Source organism: Phyllopteryx taeniolatus, chromosome 14 (genome assembly GCF_024500385.1).
Source record: "Phyllopteryx taeniolatus isolate TA_2022b chromosome 14, UOR_Ptae_1.2, whole genome shotgun sequence".
Lineage (NCBI taxonomy): Eukaryota > Metazoa > Chordata > Actinopteri > Syngnathiformes > Syngnathidae > Phyllopteryx > Phyllopteryx taeniolatus.
Genome location: NC_084515.1, coordinates 6,306,574 through 6,331,329, shown reverse-complemented (window position 1 = coordinate 6,331,329; position 24,756 = coordinate 6,306,574). Strand labels below are relative to the sequence as shown.

Genomic DNA, 24,756 nt, shown 5'->3' with positions numbered 1-24,756 from the left:
GCTATCATCGGGCAGGAGGCGGGGTACACCCTGAACTGGTTGCCAGCCAATCGCAGGGCACATACAAACAAACAACCATCCGCACTCACATTCACACCTACGGGCAATTTAGAGTTGTCAATCAACCTGCATGTTTTTGGGATGTGAGAGGAAACCCACGCAGGCACAGGGAGAACATGCAAACTCCACACAGGCGGGACCAGGGATTGAATCCTGAGGACCTTCAAAAGGAAAAAGAAAATGTGACTTTTATGTTTGATAGATTCATCATACCAAAGAGCTTCTTTAAAGCCGCCACAAATATATATCTTAGTAGCGTAACATCTGTTTACTAACCATTAATAATTGTCATGTCTGATTAGGATGAGAAGCTCGGTCATCCGGGATGGGATCAGCTGATCCTCCGGATCGAGAGGAGCCAGATGAGGTGGCTCGAGCTTCTGGTTTGGATTCCTCCCGGAGGCCTCCCTGGTCCCACCGGGAGGAGGCCTCAGTGACAAAACCAGGACACGCTGGAGAGACTACGTCTCTCGGCTGGCCTGGGAACACCTCAGGATCCCCTCAGAAGAGCTGGACCAATTGGTTGGGGAGAGGGAAGTCTGGGCTTCCCTGCTTAAGCTGCTGTCCCTGCAACCCGACCTCAGATACGTGGAGGAAAATGGATGGATGGAAAATAACTGGGCGGCACGGTGGCCGACTGGTTAGAGAGTCAGCCTCACAGTTCTGAGGTGCGGGGTTCAAACCCCGGCCCCGCCTGTGTGGAGTTTGCATGTTCTCCCCGTGCCTGGGTGGGTTTTCTCCGGGGACTCCGGTTTCCTCCCACATCCCAAAAACATGCATGCATTGGAGACTCTAAATTGCCCGTAGGTGTGACTCTGAGTGTGAATGGTTGTTTGTTTGTATCTGCCCTGCGATTGGCTGGCAACCAGTTCAGGGTGTACCCCGCCTCCTGCCCGATGATAGCTGGGATAGGCTCCAGCACGCCCACGACCCTAGTGGGGAGAAGCGGCTCAGAAAATGGATGGATGGATGGAAAATAACTGTCATCTCAAATAGTAAAAAAAAATATTGCCCTTGAAATATGAAATATAACAAATGTTTTTATTTATAATGTATCTTTAATACAAAGTGAAAAGTATCCTCCTGAAATGCAAATTTAAGAGCTGTATATCAAGGTTATTTAGTGCCAAACATATACAGTAACTCAATAAGATAACACAATGAACAATTAGTCTTCTATTATTTTCTCTTGAGCAACTGCAGACAAACTGCATCTTGACATGTCAACTCCTATGTAGAGAGTTTTTTTTGTGTTAAGAACAATGATGGCATCAATGTGTATATAAATATATCATTATAAGATAACAAATTTTGATGACCAGCAATTAGAAACCCACCAGGTACATTTTGTTCCCTTCAATCCAGTGCTTCCAGCCACGATTGGCTTTCTTCCCTTTCTGGATGCAAACAAGCTTGTCCCCTTCCCAGGTCACCAAACTCTGCAGTCAACAATATCATAATTGCATAATTTTCTTAATTACAACCACATTGTGGAGGATTTGTCTGCTCAGTTGCCCTGTGATCGATTGACAACCAGTCCAGTGTGTACCCTGCCTCTCGCTTAAAGTCAGATGGGATAATCTCTAGCTCACCTGTGAACCCGAATGAGTAAGTGCTATAGAAAATGGATGGATGAATTGTGATAACACTTCTATGACCACGTTTTATGTACATTACAGGATTTGGAGTACGCTATTGTATTAATGTTTATCATTAGGGATGCAACTAACAATTATTTTAATAATCGATTAATCTGTCAATTTTTTTTCAATTCATCGATGAATCGGTGCAATTGCCTGGTTTTGTCGAATGTTAAGTTCCCCCCCAGTTAATTGTACCTAGTTAAATGTACCTTCTACCATCTAGTGGAAGAGCATTTAATTGTTCTGAATGTCACTATGTGTCAGTCCTTCTCAAATAGTGGGGCGCGTCTGACCACGGGGAACATGCATTTTTTGCATAAAAGAGTAATTGCACGTCCACTACAGTAGGTGGCAGTGGCGCTCTCATTGTCAGAGTGCTTCATGAGGCATGCTCTGTCATGCTGGATGAATTTTATAGACAAATGAGAGCACTGCTATATGTCATGAATGAACAATGACATTAGTATTATACACATCATTCCACACAGTTGTATTATCTGTAAAAGTTGTAAATATTGAAATATTTGTTATACTGTATGTCCTCCACCACTTTTATAACCACAATAACAATGTTTAATTTAAACTGTCAATGAAAAGTGTGTGTCATTACCTTTTAAAGGCAGAATTTTTGCTGTACCGCTTGGTTTTATATTTTCACATGTAGTATGTGACCAGGAGTTGTAACATTACATGTGTTGTCCATTTAAATATGAATTCCTGTCCTCCATGCTGAGTAAAAGCTCTGGCGAGTATCTCCAGTAAGGATGTCAGTTATAGTGTGTGTAAATAAAATATATCCCTCCCGATTGTTTTGGGACTGTCACTGATAGTAAAATGAATCAATCAATAAAATAAAACAATTTCAAACTCTTTCTTGTCATCTGCCCTTTCTTGAGTGGTTAAAAGCAATTCCTTAAAGTCCCTGTATACTACACTCCCTACACTTCTACTCGTCCTGGAAAAATGTATGCTACACTGTAACAACGAGGCGCTCTTAAGTCACCATGCCAGCGCAAAGCTCCTGTCCACATATTGGCTGTCACAGAATTTTTTTTACCTCACTCCTCCGCCTTCACCTCAGGACATGTGAGCAATTACAGCCAACAACGAGGCGCCCTTAAGCGACAAAGCCAACTAGAATCCCCGGTACACACATTGTATGTCAAGTGGGACTTTTCCGAAAAAAAAAAAACTATAAAAAAAAACCTCTTCCATATTCTAGCACTCCACAGTGACCACACCAGCGGAGTAAGCGGTTGGAAAATACATTTTCGGGATGTCGGCATAGCTAGCTAGCTAACGGCACTTGGCAATTGCGCCGGATAAGCGTGGATGCAATCAAAGGCCACTTAAGTTGTATATAAGTTATTTACATGTTATATTGGGGTAGAGGCGACTAATGCCAGAATAGTGGGTCACGTGGTGCCATTTTAGCCATGCCCAAAATATCAGGAAAACTGAAATAGTGAAAAACACTTTAACACTCTATCTCCACAAGTGAGAACTGCATACAGTTCCACAAAGAGGTATTCTTCTCAAATTCATATTTTTTTTGCATAATTTCCCCACTTTGTTTAAGATCACCAACCAGATGTAAATATCATACAAATATCCATCCATCCATTTTCTGAGCCGCTTCTCCTCACTAGGGTCGCGGGCGTGCTGGAGCCTATCCCAGCTGTCATCGGGCAGGAGGCGGGGTACACCCTGAGCTGGTTGCCAGCCAATCGCAGGGCACATCGAAACAAACAATCATTCGCACTCACAGTCATGCCTACGGGCAATTTAGAGTCTCCAATTAATGCATGTTTTTGGGATGTGGGAGGAAACCGGAGTGCCCGGAGAAAACCCACGCAGGCACGGGGAGAACATGCAAACTCCACACAGGCGGGGCCGGGGATTGAACCCCACACCTCAGAACTGTGAGGCTGACGCTCTAACCAGTCGCCCACCGTGCCGCTCATACAAATATAACCCAAGTAAACATAAAATGCTGTTTTTAAATGATGATTTTATTGATTAAAGAAAACCTATTCAAAGCTACCTAGCCCTGTACGAAAAGTAATGGTTCCCTAAACCTAGTAAATGGTTGGGCCACCCTCGGGAGCAACAACTGAAATCAAGTGTTTTCTATAACTGGCAGTGAGTCTTGCACATCTCTGCCAAAAAGGCCCACTCTTCCTCACAGAATTGCTTTAATTCAGCAACAGTGGAGGGCTTTCAAGCATGAACAGGCTTTTAAGGTCATGCCACAGCATTTCAATCAGTTTCAAATCCGGACTTTGACATAGGCCAAAACCTATAATTGTTTTTTTTTAAGCCATTCAGAAGTTGACCTGCTGGTGTGTTTTGGATCGCTGTCCTACTGTAGAACCCAAGTGCGCTTCAGCTTGAGGTCACAAACCTTTGACCGAACATTCTCTTTGAGGATTTTCTGGTAAAGAGCAGAATTCATGGTTCCATCAATCATATCAAGTCGTTAAGGTCATGAAGGAGTGGAGGAGGCCCAGACCATCACACTACCACCATCATGTTTGACTGTTGGTAAAATTTTCTTTTTCTGAAATGCTGTCTCACATTTATGCCAGATGTAGCGAGACACACACCTTCCAAAAAGTTCAACTTTCATCTCATCAGTCCATAGTATATAGTCCCCAAAATATTGGGAATTATTCAGATTTTTCTTTTTTTCTTTTGCAAAAATAAGATGAGTCTTTATGTTCTTCTTGGTCAGCAGTAGTTTTCACCTTGGAACTCTGCCATGGATGCCATTTTTGCACAGTCGGTTCCTTAGTGTTTTTTTCATCAACACTGACCTTAACTGACGCAAGGGAGTCCTGCATTTCTTTAGATGTTGTCCTCGGTTCATTTGTGACCTCCTGGAGTCATCGGTGTGCTCTCATGAGAATGTTCTTTCTCGATGTTAGACTAACTTTATTTGGCGGTTAAGTTAAAAATGTAACATTTGAAATGTTTTTTGGAAGACTGGTGAAGACTTTCGAGGTGTGTGACCTTCCTGTCAGAGCATCCAAATTTGTGGCCCGGAAGAACTGGGTCATCACAGGAGCAGTAAGTATCATTGATGTGCTTTTATCCACGACACCAGCAGATCTAAAAGGGTTCAAGGGGAACCGGGCATATGACATTTTGAGATTACAAGTCAAGTGGCAAATAATGAACTACCTTGTGTAATGGTGTGAGAATGTATCATGCATCATAATTAGATGTGCTTAATTACCACAACACTTACTGTACTGTGTAATTATGGTGGGACTTTTAAGTACTGTGAATGTAAAATTTTTAAAAGGCCGTAGATCATTTTCTGTTGAGTTTAGGAAATGGGTTGTATTACAATTTTGTAGGTGTTGGTTTGCTACACTTGCGTGCCAAGTTTGGTTAGGTGTAGGTGTGATCTACCACAAATAGCTCTTTGATGATTTGCATCAGCAACCTTGCGAAAAAGCTCGAACCTTACGATTACGAAGTCGCAGGTCACTTCCTGTTGGGTTTAGGGTATGCGTGTCTTTGAAGTTTCTGTACGTCTGGGGTCCATACAGATGTGAGCTGATTTTTGTAGTCCTAGGTGGAACGTACCGGGAATGAGTCTCTGATGCAGTTTAACCATTTTCGGTTTTGTGGTTAAATGTGGAATGAAAAGTTTGAACAGGAAGTGAACTGTGACCTTGTAAATGGAAAGTTCGACCTTTTTTGCACGCTTGCAGATGCCATAATTACAGTTAAAGAAGAGATACTCATGGTACGTCACACCTACACCTACCAAACTTGGCAGGTACGTGTATGACCCCGACACCTACAAAATTGTAATTACAACCCATAACCTAAACTTAACAGAAATTGACCTACGACCTTTTAAAGGTATAGTTTTGGAATATTTACAGGTATAACACTTTTGCGAACTTGTCCTTCAGTCTTCATCCGATTGACTTCACTCTTGGTCAGTACCATCGCAACATCTGGGAGATTAAGTTATCATAAGCTTTTTCCCCCAGACGTACTATTTGAGAGTGGCGGCTCTTCAACTGAAACTTTTCTGATGTCGCCACAAAACAGGACATGGTGACAGTTCATCAAAGACCTATTTGCGCCAAGTTGCGCCTACGAAAATTCCTACACGCGCGACACAAATAAAATTGTAATTACAACCCATATCCTAAACTCAATAGAAAATGATCTACAACCATTTAAATGTAATATTCACAGTACTTTAAAGTCCCACAAATAATGACCAACAATGGATGCAGTAGTGTAGCAGGCCTAAGAGTTAAATATCACTCATGCATCAACTGTACAAATTATGGCTTTTTTGTTGACTGTGATGTCTTTTATCTAAGACAAAGCATTTAACAACAAAGACAAGAGGGCTTGATGTTTGAATTTCAACTCTTATTGGTCGGTTTGAATTTATCCCCTTCTATCGGTTGAGGACCTATCACAACAATACTGTACGTTATTCTGGGTGGCAACAAAGCGTTCTCCCATGAGACCACTTGTCAACAAACCCTTCCATGCCATTTGATCAAGGCAGAGTGATTGAGAACACAGGGTGACACGTTTGAATGAATGAGTTTCTTCTTGTGAGGTGTCTCTTATTGGCTTGTCTTCTCCTCTACTGCTGTAGTTTGAATTTGTGGTATCCTGGCACCATTTCTGAATCTACCTAGATATTTCCTCCTTTCCCCCTCATGGTCAGAGCAGAAGTGGAAGCGGTGTGCAGAGCTGGGTATTACCGGCTGTGAGTTTGGCCTGGCCCAGGAATACCTTCGTCATGCCAAGGATTATGGGGGCTTACTCTTCCTCGCCACCGCTTCCGGTAACGCCACGATGGTGGGCAAGCTGGCCGAGGGAGCAATAAGTGAAGGAAAAAACGTGGAATTCATGACCTACTTCCAGCAGGGGAAGTAAGTACCACATGCGACTGAAGGGTCCTGAGTTTGCGGCGAAAGTCACTAGTGTAACTGTTGTTCTGTCATCATTTCCACACAGACTCGATGAGTGTTTGGGGCTTTTGATAAAAACCAACCGCCTACCTGTAGCTGCTTTATTGGATCACACTTACCTGCCCAGCCAGGTGTCCTGTGTGGTCAAACTATGGAGAGAAAACTTGGCCAAGCACTTTGGTTTTTCTGTTCATTTGGAAGTATATTGCTGTAATAAATAATTTGACCCTAGGTTTCAATTGTGGATTTGCAGTGGGTACGGAAAGTATTCAGACACCCTTAAATCTTTCACTTTTTTAAATTGCAGCCATTTGCTAAAATCATTGAAGTTAATTTCCCCCCACATTAATGTACACACAGCACTCCATATAGACAGAAAAAAAAACGAAATTGTTGAAATCTTTGCAGATTTATTAAAAAAGAAAAACTGAAATATCACACAGCCATACGTATTCAGATCATTTGCTGTGACACTCATATTTAACTCAGGTCCATTTCTTCTGATCATCCTTAAGATGGCTCTACACCTTCATTGGAGTCCAGCTGTATTTGATTATACTGATTTTACTTGATTAGGAAAGCCACACACCTGTCTATATAAGACAAGTGAAGACATGTATTTATTTTCCCTTTACGGGGACTTTACTGAATTGCTTTGAGAAACTCAAGAAAGGGCAGATGACAAGAGAGAGTTGGACATTGTTTTATTTTTTTTTGATTGATTAATTTTACTATCAGTGACAGGGTCCCAAAACAAGGGATTGGGAGGGATATAATTTATTTACACACACTGTAACTGCAGGGGAAGCCATCCTTACTAGAGACACCCGCACCCCTCAACTCTACTCAACGTCTTTGCATCCAGATCCATCAGTGCGGTCTGCCCCTCTGATAAGCTACACTTACCCGCATGCATACGTCTAATGCATATCGATAAATTGATCGAAGTAGTAGCCGTCCTGAACCAGTTGGGAACGTTACACGATATGCATGCTACCTTGCTTTTTTGAGCTGGAAGATCCAGTCAACGTTTGATTAGTGACGGAATATCATGGCAGAAAATTATATAGGGGCGTGGGAACGTGGATGAGTGCTTGAAAAGACTAAATAGGATGCTGGATGCTATGTCAGCTGAGGGGGTACCGTCTCGTCGGATATAGGAGACACTTTACGACTTCTTGAAGACCTGCTTGGAGACGACTCCTCCAGCTCGAAGCTCCTGCGAACAAATACAACAAAGTCAGTGAGAGAGCAACGCACTTCAGTCTTGCAATGTGTACATTGCTCATATGTTCCTTAAGGCTGCAAACACACGCACTGCGAGTCTTCAATGAACCTCACCCACATGTTTTTTAAATGTGGGAGGAAGCAAGAAATTGTTCTGCCTTTCACTATATGTCACTGGCTCAAGTAGATGTACAAAGATACATTATTTGTACTAAATTAATAATATTTTTGACCAATTACGTGAAATTGGAAAATGTCTCACGGCACACCATATTTCATGGCACACTTGTTGGGAATCATTGGATGGATGAATACAGGGACTGTGATAAGGGGGAGTAAACTGTTGACAATTAGAAAATAGTTTTTCAATTGACCATTGGGTAAATGGGGCCCAATGTTATTTTCTCCACAGAAAATTCCACAATAAGCCCCTGGATGGATGGATGGAGGTACACTGGCTTCCTTTCTGTCTTGCCATGCTGTTTCCACCCACCAGAGATCACTGCTGCTCTAAAATCAAACGCTCCATCGTTCTCACCTATGACGCTTTGATGGCTGCTACCTGAAAACCTCATTTTGGGGCGTCACTTGAATTAAAGAATGCAGCGGATTACTTTTTACGGAAGGAATTCTCATTATGTTGAACTCATGATTTTGGTCATTACTTCATTGGCTTCTTTTGACATGCTAATGCTTTCATTACGCACCACAATGGGGCATGAGAAGATATGATTAAAGGGGAGTCATGTAATTGCTTCTAACACAAATTACAACTGCCATGGTATGCTTTCTTTTTGTGTGTTGCTTCTCTATGTGTGGTAAAGTAGCAGTTGTTTGAAGGTTTATAATTACCATAACATATTTTAATTCTAATTTCAGTGGACTTGTGAGGTATGGTGTGGTTGAATATTTTGGTGTTCAAATATACTGTGGCTACAATTAATTTTGTTTTGTTTTGTGTCAGGTCTACAGTAAACTTCAAATGTTAGTGACAGATAAAAAGCTTGAGGCAAGCACACTTAGTCCATCCATCCATTTTCAACACCGCTTATCCTGGTTAGGGTCGCAGGACACTGGAGCCTATCCCAGCTGACTTCGGGCAAAAGGCGGACTACACCCTGAACTGGTCGCCAGTCAGTCGCAGGGCACATATAGACACGGACAACCATTCGCACTCACATTCACAACATCACTGAGTGGGAACTGAACCCACGCTGCCTGCACCAAAGTCAGGCGAGTGTACCACTACACCATCAGTGACGCGGAAAGCACACTTAGTCATATTTGGAAAATGTGGAAGCGAGAGTCTTCTTTTCATTTCTCAAAGTGATGTTATACGATAGTCTCGCATTTCTTGAGGGCAAGAGACTGAGAACCACGCTAAGGGATACTGTTAAAAGTGTGTTTTAATAGCTTTAAATGTGTTTAAAGTGTTTTAGGGGGTACAACTATACATACACAATTAGATTATTTCTCTATTTCGCAGATTTTCACATATTGTGGGTCAGTCTGGAACGTATCCCCTACGATAAACAGGGTTACCTCGAGTTGTAAATGAATGTTTTTTGTTTTGTTTTAAAGGTCTCACATCTTCAATGCACTGGATTGAGTAAAACCCTTGTAAATTAAGGCCTTTTCCTTGGAGCACATCACAATGAAGTTACATGAAGTTGCATGAGAAAATAAATGCACCGCGCATATGCCCTGAGAGGCATTTAATGATTTGGATTATAGTGTCTATAATTTGTGATTGATATTCATGGCAGGAGCTGATGTGTTCTTACCAGATGAAGCTCGTCTCCGTCCACCCAGTGGGTCCAGCCTCTTCCTTCAATTTCTCCTTTCTGCACACACACCAGCTTATCTCCTTCCCAGGTGATGGTGGTCTGAGTGTACATGTCAAGATGAGAGGCATGATTTATGACATTAGTGTATCTGGGCAGTAATCAACCTCAACAATATAAGGGATGGTTCCTGTTGTTAAGATATGCATGTAAACATGCTGCATGCTGCTCAGCCTGTCAACATTCCAATAAAATCAGCTAATAAAGGATGCATGTGACCCTTACACTCAGCCGTTAAATAAGCTTATAGCTTATCTGTGATCAGTTTATCAGGAAACAAAAAAGCTATTTCTCTCTCAAGGAATAATCATTCCTTTCACTGTTCAGTGTCACAGTCTGATTACATACAGTACAAAGGGATTACGTCTATTAATAAGACACCCTCTTCTTAACTTATTACATCATTTTACATTAATGGTTTTAGCTTTGTGATTGTAGCTCTGCATATTTAATTCTTTTTTTTTTTTTGCCAGAGCCTTCAGTGTCACAGCTGGCCTGAATATTATCATAAGCACTGACCTACATTTACAACAAAAATTTTAATACGCATTTGTACTATGAAATTGTATTCATGAATTCCCAACTATTATTCTGTTCTCTTCATATTGTAGTGTTATTTTAGCTGCACTGCTTTCAGTACGTGTGTGTTAGATTTTCTTTTGGATAATCAGATGTCATGAGATGTGATGTGCTGCCCTGTCAATCAATCTGCCCGTGGGCTTCGGAATCAGTAATACTGGCCCATGTAACATAATCTATATTAGCAATGGGACTGTTATTTTAACCAGTCATATTTCAGATTTCCTTCAGAGGGCCAGATAGCTGGCCCAAAATAAAATCTGCATTTTTCTGTCCTTTGATTGGTTGGTCACAACAAAAATTGTCAAAAGTCAATAGTACGCATTATACATAGGTATAGGGGCAAATGGAAAAAACTTTCACATTTTATTTGTGTATGCCGCCATCTAGTGGTTATGAAAAAGCTGTACACTTTCATTCCAAAATGTCACCGCCACCTAGTGGTTGTAAAAAAGGTGTTGCCTACACTTTCATTCCAATATGACAGGTACGTATGACTGCATATATGGACATTTGTGCTCATAAGTTTACATACCCTGGCAGAATTTGTGAAATATTTTTTATTTATTTATTTTTTAAATATGACTGATTACTGAACAACAACCATCATTAATTTCTTTATGGTTATGTTTAATGATATGGCTTTTCTGAAATGCTTGACGGTTTAATTTGAATCCCATTAAAATAAAATTAAGTGTGTTTCGTCTGGTCCTTCATGTTTTCAATTGTGCCCATCTTACAAATTCTGCCTGGGTTATCAAACATATGAGCACAACTGTGTGTTTTCTAATTTACTAAATAAAAGTAGGGCTGTGAATTTCAAAATAAGCAAAATCATCCATCCATCCATTTTCTGAGCCGCTTCTCCTCACTAAGGTCGTGGACGTGCTGGAGCCTATCCCAGCTGTCATCGGGCAGGAGGCGGGGTACACCCTGAACTGGTTGCCAGCCAATCACAGGGCAGATACGAACAAACAACCATTCGCACTCACAGTCTCCAATTAATGCATGTTTTTGGGATGTGGGAGGAAACCGGAGTGCCCGGAGAAAACCCACGCAGGTACAGGGAGAACATACAAACTCCACACAGGCGGGGCCGGGGATTGAACCCGGGTCCTCAGAACGCTCTAACCAGTCGCCCACCGTGCCGCTGAAGCAAAATCATGCATTGTAAAAATGCATTATACATATGTAGAAGGGCTTTCCAGAATTCTGAGGTCAACACACAGGGTGCGTATTATACATGGGTGCACATTATAGATAGGTCCGCATTATCCATAAGAAATTATGGTAATTTATATTAAATATTGATGTGAACTGCTCCAGATAATGTCTGTGGCACAGTTTTGTGTTGTTATATTGTGATTTTGTATTGTATTAAGAGGTGGATTAATTCAGTTAAGTCCCCACTGTAGGCCCAGGTACCAAATGCAAGGACCGCCACTGTTTCTTACAATCTGTAAATAATATATTGTGTACACACTCACACACAAAATCTAGTGAGATAAGAGGGTAGTGATCAGTTTACTCATGCAGTTATTCATTTAGCCATGCTTGTTTTCTTATGATAGTAGTTAAGAACTGCACTGGAGGTGTTACAAAATATTGTAAACAGCTTTCAGTATAATGGAGCATAGCTTTACAAACACAATAGTGTTTAAATGTCTTTGTGGTAATCAAAATTGAACATTAATAATTTCACATTGGATCTCATTATATTTTGCAGGTTTCTCAATTAGTAAAATTCCCTTGCAGCACAAGTAGCCTTGTTAGATCAGCACACCGATCCCAAATACTCACCATACACTTCCTGTCATCCACTCCGGACAGATCCTCCTCAAACTCTTTGCCCACATAGAAATCCATGTTGTAGTTTTTGAAGGTACTGAGGGTTTTGATGATAATGTGATCTCCGTCGTGGACGATGTCCTTGTCGGGTTTCAGCAAAGTGGCAATTTTTCTGATGGCAACATTAACATCTGCAACAAAGTCCCCAGAAGAACATGCAGTTATTTTCTCACGATTACATCCAAGCCATTCTACAATTTTTAGTTTTCCAAGTGGGATGATGAAAGACTTATAATGTGTAGTGTGTCTTTTAAAATAGCACAAATTAAATAAAATCTGACAATCAGAAAAACTATTAAAAACATTTCACTTGGAATATCACATTTAGTGATGGTATTGTATTTTGTTGTTCTATTGAGTGATGATCAGGGTGGCTTCTTCCTTACAAACTCACCGAGAGCCTTGAGGTACTCCTCAAAATTGTCATTGGAGATCATTTTCCAGTATCCGTTCAGATCCACAGGCATTTTGGCTGCTTCTCCAGAGGTTCCCTTACTCTCAGTGGGCGAGGAAGTCAGCTGTGGAAGGCCACTGGTGCTCGAGTGCAAAGCCTGTGGTCAGAATCTCCCATTTGAACCAAACTCAACTCCTAATCCGATTACCTACCAGGTTTCATTATTATTATTATTTTTTTAAATAGTGAAGAGCTTGCACCTCCCATTTCGCAGCTGACGTTAAACTCACGCAACACCCCAAGCGTCACTACGATTTATCCTGTGCTGGAACACAACCGGCACAGGCTCACATAATATACAATGCACCCGTGTGAGCTTTATTTCTCAGGATGCTTACGAAGGCTATGAGGGATTAGGATCAATGCACTCCCTTCAGGCCCACATATATAACTCAGCGTTTTGGCCCCGAGACCTGATTTATGCTTATAATGACTTCCTTTCACTAAGAGGAGAAGATGCATTCAACTCAATGCAAAACATGCATCTATTAAAACAGCCTGAATGAAGACTTACACAAGCACAATCATCCGAGCGGAAAATTATCTAACCAGGACAAAGAAATGGAGCACAATAGACTGGTCAATATTTAGTTTTGTAAAATAACTCATTTAATTTGTAATCTCACATTGAGGGCCCTCTGTAGCAAAATCCTGTGAGTAGGAACACACGCTGTTTTAAAAATGCCAGTGACTATCAGGAGCAAGGTGGCTTTCACACATCAGTGACAAAATACACCCAATAGTTGGGCAACTGTCAGCAATACTTGAAGATGTGGCAGACTCACAGAAATTATGTAACTAAAACATCCATCCATTTTCTATAGTTGTTGTCCTCATTACGGTCATGAGTGAGCTGAAGTCTATCCCAGCTCACTTTGGGGTGAGAGCTGGGCGTACAATCTGGACTGGTTGCCAGTCAGTCGCATGGCACTGACAGACAAACAACCATTCACAATCACATTTACACCGAAGGACAATTTAGTCTTAAAAAAAAAACTAAAATGGATCATTTTGAAAAGTGGGAGGAAGCCAAAGAAATTACAGGCAAGTAAGAGGGTAACATGCAAACTCCACACAGGAATGGCTGAGCTGAGATTCAAACCCTCAACTACTAGGCCACCATGCTGCCTGCAACTACAAGAACAATCTTTCTGCTGTGAATGCCAAAAATAAAAAGTTAAAAAAACAAAGAGATGTCAGCACAAATATTAAGATCATAGAATAAATAATATATAGAACTATAGAATGTATTATTTATATACTATATACAGTATTATATAGAATATTCATGATTTGACTCCTGAATTCACTTATTATTTGAAGTCATTTTGGAACCTATCCTCTGTTATTTAAAAAAAAAAACTATTTTTTGTGCCATATTGGTACCAAGGCACTATGTTGAAGTGAGTTAAGGAGATTTATTTAAACTGGAGTGCACTTACATAGCGCTTTATCTACACCATACGGTGCCCAAAGTGCTTTACAAAGCCTCGCATTCACCTGTTTAACCACACATTCCTACAACACTGGGCAGCTGCTGCCATGCAAGGCGCTGCCAGGCCCACTGGGAACAAATTAGGATTCCGTGTACTGCGCTCAAGGAAACTACTTCCATAGCAGTCGGAGCCAGGATTCAAACCGGTGACACTTCGGTCACTGGACAAAAAGGCAAAAGTAGTGTTTTGCCACCATCTTCATGCCAAAGAACAATGTTGAAGCAAATTGCTTTATTTAGACAAAAGTAGGGGTTTCCCGCTATGTTATAGGCAATTTTACGGTGAACCTTTTTTTTTTTTAAACTCAGATTTTTGCTATTTGTGGCAGGTTTCAGCCCATAGCCAATGTGAATAGCACATTGATGAAGATGTAGAGTAGAAGCTTCACATTTACACATGTAAGGGCCACAGTAAAAAAAAGACAGCTTTTGTTCATCATGAGGTCCATCAACCATTCAATCAGCCCTCATTTGGAACTTTCTTGTCTTTTATAAGTCAACTTTAAAATAATTTAGATATTGTCCTTTTGTATCATGAAACAAGATATCACAAACGTGTCTGATATGTGGTCATTAGTAGATTTCATGAGGACAAAACCTACATATTTGAAGCCTGGAGGTGGAATTAACAGAAGTCATAATCATTGTAGTAAGAAGACAACACCACCAGTCAGAAAATACTACTCCAATAATTTTTATTTTTTTACTTGTGGGCTTGTGGAACTGCATTCATAATGAGGAATTGGTAACGTTTAAGAGATAAATATTCATCCAGGAAAGAAACACTGCATGTCCATGAATCAAGAGGAACAAAGTCTGGTGAGGATGTTTTCTTCACAACACATTTTAGTCCGTCAGTCGTACTGTTGTTGTACAAATCTCCACCACACTGCAGCAGAGTGTAAACTAAATCCCCCCGACCCAGACTGAAGAGAAGCACTGATCTGTGACTGAATTCATACTTCAAGGGAGTCTATGTTCAGCTCACTCTTATCAGTTATCCAGATTCACTGCTGGCAGCTGGGCCTGCATGAAAGCCCCCCCCCACAGAATGACCACACCACTAATAGCAGCTCAAGTGCTATGTTCATAGTGGGTTGAAGCACAGGGAGGCCACAATGTTCAGTGTGTACCTCAGTGCGTATGTGGCTGGTGCATCATCAGCTAGTGGAACTAAATCCCTCGCCATTTGAGAGACGCATTGATCTGTCAGTCGTCCAGACTCTCCAGTGGCTGCTGTGCTTGTTTGGCGAGCGGCCTCAGAGCCATGCCCTCATTTCTCCTCTCGCTGTCCTCAGTGTAGAGGTTGTGCTGCTCAATGTATTCTATCACAGAGTCTGGGATCAGGTATTTGACGCTCATTCCCCGTCTGAGAGCCCGCCGGACCTCTGTTGCGCTGGTCTCATTCCTCACCCATTCTTTCACCTAGAGCAGAGGGTTTCAAACTTTTGAAATGTACCAACTCAAAAAATCAAGTGCCACAGTCATGACTCACATTAAAACATAGATTAAAATAAAATGTTTTGCAAGTAAAGTAAAATTGTTACCTTAAACATTTGAATACTGTTTTCATTGATGTTTTCATCAAATGCAACCACAAACAACAAGGCGTGATTGTCAAGGAAGAAGCGGATTGCCCTGGTAGGTGTAGCTATATTATAATTAAGGCTGTGCATGAATTGGTGGAGATTTGAATTGGGATTCGATTGGGCCTGATAAAGCAATCACCGAATCAGAATTTTCCAATTTGAATCACAACGAATTCTACACTATTGTCATGTCCTGTGTGATTTGGCTTGTAATTGTGTTGCTTTGTCTCCCTCTGCTGACGTTTTAGTGAAATTGATTATTTTATTTTATTAATTATTTTATTTTATATTGTTAAATTCCAGCCTCTGTTCTGATAGGTAGATTTAATAGTCATGACACCTGGCAATGATCACCCCCTTCATTGACTGTAATTTAGCATTTCTGTAACAGAGTGCTCACACCTCTTAGCCACAATTACATATGAAATGATAAGTATTATTGTAAAACACAATATAGATACTGCACATACTCAATTGGTACGGCTTGGCGGCGGCTAGATGAATTTTGCTTATACCTGGAAAAGTATTTTTATTTTTGGGAAAGCTTGCATCAATAGCTTGCATCAATTTGGCGACAGAGACTCCCAACGCTTTGCGTTTGAGCCACAGGGGCAGACGAAATTCAAAATATTGAAGTATTGTAAAACAAATATATATACCGGGCGGCACGGTGGCCGACTGGTTAGAGCGTCAGCCTCACAGTTCTGAGGTGCGGGGTTCAATCCCCGTCCCCGCCTGTGTGGAGTTTGCATGTTCTCCCCGTGCCTGCGTGGGTTTTCTCCGGGTACTCCGGTTTCCTCCCACATCCCAAAAACATGCATGAATTGGAGACTCTAAATTGCCCGTAGGCATGACTGTGAGTGCGAATGGTTGTTTGTTCCTATGTGCCCTGCGATTGGCTGGCAACCAGTTCAGGGTGTACCCCGCCTCCTGCCCGATGACAGCTGGGATAGGCTCCAGCACGCCCGCGACCCTAGTGAGGAGAAGCGGCTCAGAAAATGGATGGATGGATATATATACTGTATATAATTTATTGGTATGGCTTGGGGGCGGCCAGCTGAATCTTGCTTACACCCGAAAACGTATACCTTAGTTGGAAAAGCTCATGTGTGATGACATGGCATTTTTGATTGGCTGTTACATCTACGATGTTGTAACGTCGTTCACCTACAATTTAAAGTAAAGTAGGTGACAGTCGGCCACTCGCGAAAACTAGTCGCCTAACCCCGGGTTTGGGTTTGGCCATGTCGCTTGGTGTGTAGCGGGCTTAAGGTAATATAAAAAGTTTTAATAAGTTATTAATTGTGATTCCTCGCATACCACAAGACGGAGCCCTCTTACCACGACACACTTTGAGCATCACTGACCTGGAAGATGTTTTGTCGGTGGCGCCAAAGGGTGTCTGATTCGTGCACCATCTGCTCAGGCTGAAGCCCACCTCGACTAACGCACACCAGGCCAAAGCGCCCGACCACCTCCTCCATGTGGTCATCCCGCCACAGGCCTGGGATCTTGAAGGTGTGCAGGAAATCAGCTCCACACAGCAGCTTCAGCTGAGGAGGGGTGCCTGAGGGGAAAAAGAGGTACAGAAAGTGAGGGGGAAAGCTGTGTCCAAATTAGTTAGGTTGCATCTTTCGTAGACTGCATTTGATGGCCACAGAGAAAAGGCTATAATTTGAAGAATCCTTTAAATGCTGCCTATAAATGTGCCTTTCTTTTCAGAACACACTGCACCAGAAGAGCCCATTGCTTATGTATTGCAGTTTCTCTTGAAAGTGTGCATCATTTGATTAAATCTGTTGCTGGGAATGTTATTAAACCCAAAATGTTCTATTTCGTGTGCACATTATATCTATTCTGCGGTCACAAACAATAATAAAGAGTAATAATAATTCATTTTATTTAAAAGCGCCTTTCAAGCCAATCAAGGTAACCCAACAAACGTAATTTAAAAAAATACAATAAAAACAACACAAAAATAAAACAATAAAAATAACAACAAAAATAAAACAATAAAAATAGCAAATGATAGGAGAAATGTTAATGTGAATAAGGAATCCGGAATAGGTGTGTCTTGAGTTTGGATTTAAAGGTTTGAATAAGTTCTTACTTTGACAGGGACTGCTGTTTCCACTGGAGTCTGCAAGTGTCCTCTGTTCATACTCCTTTAGAATACGACCATAATGATACCTGTCAGGAAAAATGTATGTTGGGGGGGTGTTACCTACCTTCATGTGAAATATATCAACCAATTAAAAAACATTTTTTTAGAACATGTATTATTTAGATGCTGAACAAAGCATAATGAGACAAAACTGAATCAGCATGCGTGACAGAGGAAATATTATGAAAAATATCCACTCGTTGTGACCCCGTTAAGCTTCTTAAACCAGTTCTATTCAAGTGTTGGTTAGTGAAACGAGTTGTGGTGCTCAGAGCCTGGAAACAACGGGCCGCTTTATGTCATGATCAGCACCCACGTTGCGCAAACACGGATCAGAAACAACAATGTGAAGGGGGGGGGGGGGCAACACTCCTAAGGGGATTTGTGTGAAACCATGAGAAAGGGGGGTGGGGGAACAATGAAAAAAAAGGAAGGGGGCTGAATGAAGCAAGCTAAGGGGGGATTTTACCGAGTGCCCAAATTAGCAGTATGAGGTTAACAGCTGCTTTCACATGGCCTTCCCAGAAAATCACTGCATCTCGCTTGTCCGCTTGTCCCTCTGAGAGAGAACTTGTGCAAAGAGCACATTCACACACCTGTTGTGGCCTCATGTATTCAGACATGGTGTTTTTGTTTTGTACAAGAATTTTGACCAAGATAAATCATTTTCAAACTTTTTCCACCATTGTGACCTGGAATTTGTACAATTCAACTGATATTTTTCTATCTTTTTGAGAGGGGTGGTGAAAATGAGCAACTGAAATAAACTTGAATGTGATTGACTTGGATTTGACGTTTAACTTGCTGCCTTCTTGGCCAGGTAACCATTGCAAAAGAGATCTGTTCTTTTTTAACTGGTCTTTTACCTGATTAAATACATTTTTAATAAAATGAATTTAAAAAATCTTGTTGCAAAAGGATGCACTCACATTAGGGGTCACCACAATGTGTCATCCTTTTCCATGTAAGCCTATCACCTGCATCCTCCTCTCGAACATGTCTTCCCTCATTACCAACCTTCCTCTAGCTCTCTTGACTGGCAGCTCCATCCTTAACACCTTCTACCAATATACTCACTACCTCTCCTTTGGACGTGTCCAAACCATCAAAGTCTGCTCTCTCTAACTTTGTCTCCAAAACATCGAACCTTGGCTGTCCCTCTGATGAGCTCATTTCTAATCCTATCCAACCTGGTCACTCCTAGAGAGAACCTCACCATCTTCTTTTCCGCCACCTCCATCTCTGCTACCTGTTGTCTCTTCACTGCCACTCGCTCTAATCCATCCATTATGGCTGGCCCCACCACTGTCTTTTATACTTTGCCCTTCATCCAAGTAGGGACTCTTCTGTCACACAACACACCTGACACCTTCCGCCACCCGTTCCAACCTGCTTCCTTCCTTACCACACTCATCATTGCTCTGGATGGCTGACCCTAAGTATTTAATGTCCTGCACCCTCGCTATCTTTTCTCCCTGTAGCCTCACTCTTCCCCCTCCACCTCTCTCATTCATGCACATATATTCTGTGTTACTTCGGTAATTTGAATTCCTCTCCTTTCCAGTGCATGCCTCCACCTTTTGAACTGTTTTTCCACCCGCCCCCTGCTTTGACTGCAGATCACAATGTCATCTGCGAACATCATAGCCCACGGGGATTCCAGTCTAACCTCATCTGTCAGCCACTGCAAACATGAAGGGGCTTAGGGCTGAATAGTGGTAAAATAAGAGATTTTAGATCCAGTACGATCCGATACTCGTTTTTCCCCTGACATCGGACTGACTTCCGATCTTAAAGATTGGTTCGGGACACCCCCAATTTTTTTGTGTAGATTAGACTTTATCTTGTTTCTGTTTTCTATTATTGCCTTTGCAACACCTTTAGTTACAAATATTATATATATAATATTAGTGTTTTCACTCCCTTGATTTATCAGCAATTAGCTCCCATCATGTTCTCTCCATCCACTTTAGGGTATGATTTTTGTTTATCGTTAATGTTGTTTGCGCCAGCCTTCTGCTCCGTAGTTTTTTGGTTTTTGTATTTATACTTGCTAACATTGTTTGTGCACCCTTGGTTGAGTAAAAAATGGTTTATTTGCTCTTAATTTTGTGTTGCTATTCTTTGGGGTTTGAAGTCCTGTACATGGGATCGTGTCATGTATAAATGGCTAATTTGTCTTGAAAAAAAAAACGCAGGAAGTGTGTGTGTGCACACTCGGCGAAGACTCCGTAACTTCCAGTAACAGCCCAGGCTAAAATTGGCACATCCCCGACATACAAAGATCTTATTATCTCAGTCGAGATCAACTGTCTTGAACAATAAATCCTCAACACCAATTGCTATTTTCCTATTAGTGCTATTTTGTTGCATCTTAGGGTGTTACATAAAGAGCAGAAATATATATATTTTAATCAATTAATTAATTTAATTTTTTTAGTGAATAACTGAGGATAGGTTCCATATAAAAAAATGCAAATAGTTGAATAGACCAATTCCTAAAAGGTGGACTGGACATTCGTTTGTTGACAGTGATGCAAAGTAATGTACTGGTACTAGACATTGAGTCAGTCATCAGTCTTGAAAGGCACTATAAAAATCTAAGTTATTAATATCCATCCATCCATCCATTTTCTGAGCCGCTTCTCCTCACTAGGGTCGCGGGCGTGCTGGAGCCTATCCCAGCTGTCATCGGGGAGGAGGCGGGGTACACCCTGAACTGGTTGCCGGCCAATCGCAGGGCACATACAAACAAACAACCATCCGCACTCACATTCACACCTACGGGCAATTTAGAGTCTCCAATTAATGCATATTTTTGGGATGTGGGAGGAAACCGGAGTGCCCGGAGAAAACCCACGCAGGCACGGGGAGAACATGCAAACTCCACACAGGCGGGGCCGGGGATTGAACCAGGGTCCTCAGAACTGTGAGGCTGACGCTCTAACCAGTCGGCCACCGTGCCGCCGTTATTAATATTATTATTAATAATAATAATAATAAAATAAAAAAATAATAATAATAGAAAAGGGGAGTGAAAATGAAACCGTGCTTGACAATGGTAGTACCTCATTAATAATGTTGCTCACACTTTACAGTGAGACTCAGTTTAAGGTGGTATCAACAGGATGAATACACACTATAAAGGGTGGCATTAAGTTGAACTTGCCAAAATATTGAGTCAACACTTATTGTTGAAAACTTCTATAAACTATTTATAACAGTTTATTAACAATTAAATTACATTATCATTTTAACTCTCACCTCATGGTGACCACTGTTTCAGTCCAGTCCGGCTGCTGGCTCTCCCATTCGTCAGCTTTGACCCAGTTTGAGCTCTGGAGCGCCAGCTTTGCCATAGCAATCCTGTGCTTTGCTAGCACCAGGCCTTGCTTCCCATAGCCGTCACTCACAGGAGACACAATGCCACCCACTACTTCGTATTGGCCTGGAGGGAGAGAATATAAATGTACTTTTTCTAGGTCAGGATAATTGACACAGAAAAGGAATATATTTACAGCATCTGCCATGCTGTATATGTTACTTTAGGTTTTGTTAGAACACATACTGTCAAGAAGTTAAATCAGAGGATAAATTAGAAAACATAATATTTGCAGTTTAGAAACTCACAATTGTTTAAGGCTGATTGAAAGTTGACTCTGGCCATTGGTCGGTATTTTCATGATTATTGCAACATAGACACCCCAACTTCCAGGTAATATGCTGTCCCCTAGTGGTCCATTAGCAAAATTTGAAGAAATAAAAATGGTTTCTTTGAAAGCTTTGAAAAAAACTTCAAGTAAATGTTGTCTTGTAGAAAGCTGTTCCAACAGTGGAGACTTTTGGCATTATCATTTTGTACGTATGTAAGGCTTAGAGCTTAGTTAATGCAATGTTGTGGGGTGGTTTGTTCTTGAAATGAAATAGATTTATTCATTATACTTACAGTCCTCATAATGTATAAAACCATGGATTTATAAAAGCACACAACCAGCAAAGACCAAACAAAAACACTTGAAAAATCCTATTTCCTCAATTGAGATCTGACCTGTGCTTTGCATGTGGTCTCTGGCCAGCTCAAACAGCCTCATGTGCTGGTTGGTGATGGGATTGAAGGAGCCGCAGGCTAACAAGACTAGCGGCACATGCTGGATGGGCATTTTGGTTAAAGACCTTCTGAAGATGGCAAAAGGACCTGGAAAGGAAAGGTTGACATTAACAACACTATCTAAAAAAAAAAAGTGACTGACATCAGCCTGAATTCCAGGTCACTGATGACTGGTTGTGGACTTTTATGGAAGTGTATCCACAAGTATCCAAGTCAGTGACAGTGCTTTTATGTTTATGATATCATGATGAACACATGGTAATATTTATGGAGCCTCAGAGCAACGTTACAAAATACCTATACATTAAACAGCATTACTAAGTCAGGGGCAGACATACAATTAGGCAAACACAGGCAATTGCCTGGTGGTGCCCAGATTTAAACAGCTAATAAAAGCTTAATAATGTTTTTTTTAAATTTAAAGTAATTATTATTATTTCAGTTTTGACTCACATGCTTAAAAACATCAAATCTATTATTTCGAGTGCTTCCCCCAACCCTTCTCATGTAATGAGCCATCTTAATCCTCATGTGCTAATTTGAACCACAAAAACAAACTTGTTGGCACGTTGTGAGGAAAATTAACGCAGCGTTATCCCAGTGGAGTGGCGAAGAGGAGAAAAACAAATGTCTATTTATTTATTTCATCAAAACTACCAATGGTTTCAACCTTTTTCATAGTGACACTGAATCTGCCTTGCCTACAGCAGCAAGAGTCAGATATTCTTGTCAGTTGCAGTAACATCGCTCTTGTTGTCAGCCGAGGAATATGCAGCAGAGATGAAGTGGAGAGTGACTGTTCGCCATGAAGATTTGAGTATTAAAGCGGTCCAAATGGTAAATTATAATAAACATTGATTGATATTATCAATTGCAGAAAAAGCATTGAGATGATTAACGTGTTTGATAATAACCCTCAACAAGCATTTTAAGGATTTTTTTTCAAAATTACACTTTTTTGTTGATGATAAATATCAACATTCAAAATGTATGCAGCAAATGGATGTGGAAGGCCCCATGACTGGCTTTGCCTTGAGCTCCCAAAAGACTAAATACTGTTTGCACCTGACATTACTTTTACCACTTATTGCTAAAGGTATTAAACACTACCACAGAATTCTTACATTGAGAACCTGTTACCCAATTAGTGGGAGGAATACTGTATTTGAAATACTTAATATAATGGTAAAGGAACGTGAGATAAGAGATTTTTTTTAAACAGCACTTCATTACTTAGAGAACAGTCAACTGTCTGTGTCAGCGATTATACCCTGAAATGGGAAAAACGTACCTTGGATGTAGTTTTTCCTTTCTACAACTATTTTGGTGTAAGGCCTCATGTTGAATTTTGAGGACGTCTATTACGAGTGAGCAACCACAACAAACCCCTTCTTAGAGGCGTCCATCTTGGTTTTCAGGAGAGCTGAGAACGCGGATGTGACGATTTCTACCATATCCGATTGAATTACATTTAATTAATTAAAAAAATAAGTAGAACACCAAAACCTTGACAAAATACACGTGTGCATCTAGATATTAAAAATATCGGTGATAAGAAAATGTATTACACTTTTACGAAGCGCAGCTTCTTTCTTTATGTGTCACACTGTTTTAGTTCCGTAGGTAGACAAGCGCAGTTTCTATTCCGAACTGGAAAAAAAACAAAACAAAAAAAAACACACACGCACACACACATAACAGTTTCAGTGCGACCCCTCGTGGACGAAGAATCAAGACGGAGCTGTCCATGGTACAAAACTACACCAATTATTCCATCCATTGTCCGAGCCGCTTATCCTCACAAGGGTCGCGGGAGTGCTGGAGCCTATCCCAGCTATCTTCGGGCGAGAGGCGGGGTACACGCTGAACTGGTCGCCAGCCAATCTACACCAATTCGGATTAAAGGAAAATAATAGCTGATCGATGGCAGGGGACAAGTCTAAAATACACGATGCAAGCAGTATTTTTTAGTGAATATATATATAAACCTCTTCACTTCAGTTAATATCTTGAATATTAATGACTAGAACACAGTAAATCATTTATCAATCCATTTTCTACACCGCTTATCCAGTTCAAGGTGAGAGGGTAACGGTTGAGCTGAAGCAGATCCCAGTTGAATTCGGTCGAAAGACGGACTACACCCTGGATTGGTCGCCAGTCAATCACATGGCTCATACTGTATGGGGATAGACGAACATTCACATCATTACTGAGTGGGAACTGAACCCACGCGGCCAGCACCAAAGTAAGGCGAGTGTGTCACTACACCATCAGGGACCACCAGTACCACATCACAAATTAGATAATTCACCTTTCAAATAACTACTTGATAATAAGGTCACAGAGTAAAAAAGTTTCAAGTTTTTGAAGTTTAAATTAAGCGTTGAAACTGTTACGGGTTAAAAACTAAAAGGGCAATGTGGGCATGACTGAGATTAGGACTTTAAAATCATACTAGTTCACGTAAAATATATGCCATTATGAGATGAATGAAATCTTCAGTAAACAGTAAATTCTGTAAACAATAAATTCCACCTCTTATCTCCCTTTGGAATAATCTGCCATCAAGGGAAGGGAAGGAAGTAAAGAAACACTGACTGCATTAAATCATCTGCTTCTTTTCATGGAAACAATCACTGTGGAAAATATGTGTCTAAGGTGACAGCGTGCTCACCTTTGTGTTTGTGTGCATGTTTTTTGTGTTCTTGTTATGCTCTAACTCACAGGTCTGCCCTCTCTGGCTCTCATCCCGAGAACACAGACACCCACACCCATGAGCAGCCA

The 24,756-nt window shown here is 41.0% G+C and overlaps 2 protein-coding genes across 3 annotated transcripts; both read right to left on the bottom strand.

Annotated features, from left to right (window-relative positions):
• Positions 1-1,239: 1,239 nt before the first annotated feature.
• LOC133489255 (retinol-binding protein 1-like) lies at positions 1,240-12,916 on the bottom strand. Of its 2 annotated transcripts, none has more exons than XM_061798149.1 (4): positions 12,554-12,916; positions 12,112-12,290; positions 1,398-1,499; positions 1,240-1,290 (listed from the first exon to the last, which is right to left on the bottom strand). In XM_061798149.1, the coding sequence occupies exons 1-4, from the start codon at positions 12,624-12,626 to the stop codon at positions 1,240-1,242; spliced, it is 405 nt and encodes a 134-aa protein (XP_061654133.1). In that variant the 5' UTR covers positions 12,627-12,916. The 2 variants fall into 2 exon arrangements, with proteins under 2 accessions (XP_061654133.1, XP_061654132.1); XM_061798148.1 differs by lacking the exons at positions 1,240-1,290; positions 1,398-1,499 and adding exons at positions 7,052-7,880; positions 9,673-9,774 and having other exon boundaries at positions 12,554-12,900.
• Positions 12,917-14,797: 1,881 nt separating this feature from the next.
• On the bottom strand, positions 14,798-23,398 carry nmnat3 (nicotinamide nucleotide adenylyltransferase 3). The gene is made up of 6 exons (XM_061798147.1): positions 23,261-23,398; positions 21,910-22,056; positions 21,126-21,309; positions 17,808-17,887; positions 17,065-17,264; positions 14,798-15,533 (listed from the first exon to the last, which is right to left on the bottom strand). The coding sequence occupies exons 1-6, from the start codon at positions 23,307-23,309 to the stop codon at positions 15,318-15,320; spliced, it is 876 nt and encodes a 291-aa protein (XP_061654131.1). The 5' UTR covers positions 23,310-23,398; the 3' UTR covers positions 14,798-15,317.
• Between the last annotated feature and the right edge of the window lie 1,358 nt (positions 23,399-24,756).

Coding starts and splice junctions, on each gene's coding strand:
- LOC133489255 (XM_061798149.1), bottom strand. CDS start 12,626: ATGCCTGTGGATCTGAACGGATACTGGAAAATGATCTCCAATGACAAT. Junction 12,291..12,553: donor GGAGTACCTCAAGGCTCTCG/GTGAGTTTGTAA, acceptor ACTTTGTTGCAG/ATGTTAATGTTGCCATCAGA. Junction 1,291..1,397: donor AAGGGAACAAAATGTACCTG/GTGGGTTTCTAA, acceptor CTCTCTACATAG/GAGTTGACATGTCAAGATGC.
- nmnat3 (XM_061798147.1), bottom strand. CDS start 23,309: ATGAGGCCTTACACCAAAATAGTTGTAGAAAGGAAAAACTACATCCAA. Junction 21,310..21,909: donor AGACCACATGCAAAGCACAG/GTCAGATCTCAA, acceptor CTCTCCCTCCAG/GCCAATACGAAGTAGTGGGT. Junction 17,888..21,125: donor GAAACAGTGGTCACCATGAG/GTGAGAGTTAAA, acceptor TTTTCCTGACAG/GTATCATTATGGTCGTATTC.